Raw genomic sequence first — 3,950 nt, forward strand, 5'->3', positions numbered from 1 at the left:
TGCCCTTCCAGCTCAGGCTAACGCGGACACTGCCCTCTCTTGGGCTCGCCCACACACGGCAGCAAGCGTCTCGGGAGGAGCAGCCCACCAGAAAAGTCCTGGGCTTATGGCATGCAGAGTCTTAAACCAAAGCTCTTCTTTTAAATGTAGCCTGGAGCACCAAAACACAAGGGGTTTCCAACTTCTCCCCTCCAGATTTCATCTTCTGCTGTTTGGCAAAAGGATCAGATACTGGAATTTCTCCCGAGAGGCACCAGCAGTGTGGGAGGGACACAGACGTGACCCGGGAACTTGTCTGAGCTGGCTCACAGTAGGCAGATGCTCTGGCGAGAGTCCAGCTCCATGTCCTCGCCTCTTGCTACTCAAAGCATGCTCAGAGCCTCCTGACAATCAGTGCTATTTCCAACTGTGCAAGACACTCTCTGTTTAGCAACAGCTTCCCACGCTACCTTCTTCCTCCTTCCCATAAGGCATCTATGGCTTTTACAAAGGTTTTCTTCTTTTTTTTTTAAAAAATCAGCAAAATTAGCAACTGTGGGATGGCTGGAACCGCCGGTGCTGACTGCAGCACATACAGCAGTGAGGATGAAATCTGCTACAAACACATATTTCTTCAGCCAGCAACTCAAACTTGAGGACCGACTTGAGGACACAAACACCCCAGAGATGCTGAGCAGGCAAGAAGGAGGAAGTGGGAAGTGCGTGACAGCCCACACCACTCAGAGCTGCACTGGAGAACGGTCTGTGGTTGAACTTCAGGCTCTTCGAGGCTCTGAAAGGCACAGCCCCACTGGCCACTACCTCAAGGGGAAGGAGAAGTACTTGTTCCCTGACTTGCAGCGGATTTGTTCCCACTGGACACGCAGCAGGAGTGCTGAGTCCTCAAACCTGTCCACAATCTCCTGGAAAACAGAAGCAGGAGTCAGTACCAGGAGGGTGGATCTGCCAGAGGATGGAATCAGCAGCTCCCTCTCTGAACCAAGTCAGAGATGAGGCCGTTTGTGGCTGGAAGCCTCCAACTTCCCTCTGGAGGGTGATTTAGATCATGCTCCCTCCAAAAGCTTCTCTTCTTTCAACCCAGTGGGGTTTGTTTTGCTCAGTGAAGAGAACCACCGCTCTCTGCCCTCAGCAGGGAGAGGTGGCTGGACACCAGCTCTGCTCTTCCCCAGCTCTCCACACTGCGTGGGGACACACCTGGAGCTCCCGCAGACACTGCCCTTCCAGCCTGCCAGACAGGTCCCCGACACACCAGGCCAAGCTGATATGGAATGACGGGTCCTGAAGACAAAACAGGGATCAGATTGTGAGGGCCAAAGGAAGCTTCACTCAACTGACAGAGCCACAGTGGGAGATCTGGTGCGATGCTGCCCTGCCTGGGAGCACAGGGGTAGGAGGATCCTGAAGCTGGGAGCTCCCTCTGCCAGCTCAACAGTTGCAGAGCTGATAAGGACAGTGCTGGAGGCGAGATGAGTCCTGGGCTCCCCACCCCAGCCCTTTTGGACACCAGTGGGCAAGGCTGCGAGGTTCCCACCCTCCCTGTGGTCAACTCTGAAGAAGCTTTTCCAACTGCACAACAAACCCCTTGTGGACGGTCCTGGAGCAGGCAGGTGTGTCACTTCTGAATAACCCACAAGAGCTCCCTGCTCAGCTCTGGGGACAGGGAATCAGGGTCTGGCCCTTCAAAATCCAAAACCTGTCTCCTAGCACCAAGCAAAGAGGCTGGACCCATGTCCCAGGAAACCACCCAAGGAAGAGGCACAAGCATCGCCCTCAGTCCCACAGTGCTCACCCTAAGCCCATTCAGTCCTAGGACAACCCTGCTTCCATGCACAGCAGGCCAGCAACTGTGACAGAGGCTCTGGCCCTTTGCCCTGGAAACCCAACTCCTAAGAGGCCACCACATAGTTATCAACCTTACCCTCCTGCACAGGGTATGACACAGAAGTCATAGACTTGTGCCAGTCCCATTCTGAGCAAGACTGTGTTCAGGGTGTTAAGTATGGACACCGACCAGCCCAGAGGAGACCATTTCAGAGTCTAACCTCCCTGCTCCTGTTTATTTGGGGTGAATATTTAATGTTGCCCTCTCACAAGGAACCAGCTGGCATCTCTGGACTGGCAGAGAAGTATGTAGGAGACACCTCACCTTGTAGAATGTGGGAAGGTCAAATTCCTCCAGAACTCTGTCCACCTCCGAGACCAGCTCCAGCAGCTGGAAATGCCCCGCGGAGACCTCCAAGCCAATAAAGGTCCTAAACAAAGACAAGGAGAGACAGCAAACACCCTTTCATGCTGCAGAAAGCACAGCCATAAGCATACATAGCCCTGCATTCCTACCAGGCAAATTCCTTACCCCTAACAAAAGATAATTTGAGGAATGCCAGGTTTAAGCATTCAAGGACGTTGACTGTATTCTGAAGAAAAAAAGAAATAAAGATGTGGTAGCAGGGAGAAGCAGGACTGGATGATACAACACATAGATTTACTAATTAACTCAGCACTTTCTGGGACATGAAAACTCATTTTTCCAGGCAAAGGATGCACTTAACGGGTATTTCAGCAGAGCACCGTGCTGTGCAGGAGCCGCATTCAAACAGAGGAAGTTGCCAGAGGGGTTTTACGGGAGAGGAAGTGGAGAATGGAAAGTACCAAGCTGGAGAGACGTGACAGAGGTATCCCCTCGAGGACTAAGTGATGCTTTCTAGACTCCAGAAGGGGAGGGGAAGACTAAGTCTCACCCAGGATCTGCTTTGTCCCACTCATGACTATTGTGGGCTGCCATTCCCGTTAGATTCAGCAACTTTTCACAATTTTAATCACCTTTGCTTTGACATTTAAACTACTTAATTGCATTCAATTGCAATCAGGCTTCTGAGCTGACACCCAGGAGAATTAGCACCATCTGAGCTACTTCTCTCCAGCTCTTGGAAGACCTGCCCTGCAATTTCACGACTGGCATTGCTGCCAGAAGAGGTGGCCCCCAGCTCTGCTTACCCCAGGCTGCTCACACTGGCATGAGGGTTTGCGAAACTGCAGAACAAACCAGATGGGAGATGGCAGCTAACGTGGCTGCCTCCTGGAGCTGCTGTGAAACTGTAGCATGAATCTAACCCCAACATAAAATACCTGCCTCAGGTCAGGTTGTGAACAGATGTCCTCTCTTCAGAAGACTGAAATCTTAGAGCCTGAGCTTCGGCCACTGCTGTTGAGACCAACGGCTTGCAGAGAATCAGTGCTGAAGCTAAAAATTTGTGCAAGGGGCTGGGGAAAGGTGTGAAACCTCTGGAGACAAGGTGATTGCATACTGCCTCATCAAATGGCTCAGTCCAGTCACTGTGGGACAGGCAGGGTGACACTTGACATCCACCCAGCACCTCAGCCAGCCTTCTCCCCAGGCAGGCAGGCAGGCTGCCCCACTGCTTGCTCACCTGGTTTTGTTCTGGTTGGTGTAAACCTTCACTTGGTCAGCAACGCAGAAGAACCTGAAATAAGAAAGATTCTATTTCAGCTGGTGGGGAAAAAAAAAAGAAAAGAAAAAAGCAGAAGATGGGGAAGGGACAGGATTTCTACTGAGCTGTGGAAAGATAAAGGAACATGCATGCCACAATTGGACCGAATCAGTGCAACTAGAACCTTTCTGGGCTCAAATGAATCCAGTCTCCCCCAGTTTCCAGCCCTCCGAAGCCCAGATACTGAGAGAAGCCCTGAAGCAGTAGATGCCTCGTGGGCACCTAAGCCAGATATAAGCAATTAAACCATCCATGGTTTGCAGGATGGCACAGCTCCAGCCTCATCCTTGAAAGCCAAGACCTGACTTGTTTAGTGCCGGATCCTGAGGCAGAGAGGAAAACCCTCCAGGAATTTACTGGTGCAGCAGCAGCTGCCAGCGACCACTCTGGGTGTGGATGCTGGTGAAACATACAGGCTTGGGGAGGAGTGGCTGGAAATCT

General features: G+C 51.8%; 1 protein-coding gene across 1 annotated transcript; it reads right to left on the reverse strand.

Moving 5' to 3' along the window:
- Positions 1 to 797: 797 nt before the first annotated feature.
- USB1 (U6 snRNA biogenesis phosphodiesterase 1) lies at positions 798 to 3,499 on the reverse strand (the record flags this gene model as incomplete). Its single annotated transcript, XM_010166170.1, has 4 exons — positions 798 to 902; positions 1,195 to 1,278; positions 2,147 to 2,252; positions 3,429 to 3,499. Coding segments are annotated over 4 exons (366 nt in total), but the record flags the coding sequence as incomplete, so codon positions are not given.
- Positions 3,500 to 3,950: the final 451 nt, after the last annotated feature.

This window comes from Antrostomus carolinensis, unplaced genomic scaffold, assembly GCF_000700745.2.
Source record: "Antrostomus carolinensis isolate BGI_N321 unplaced genomic scaffold, ASM70074v2 Scaffold52664, whole genome shotgun sequence".
Classification (NCBI taxonomy): Eukaryota; Metazoa; Chordata; class Aves; order Caprimulgiformes; family Caprimulgidae; genus Antrostomus; species Antrostomus carolinensis.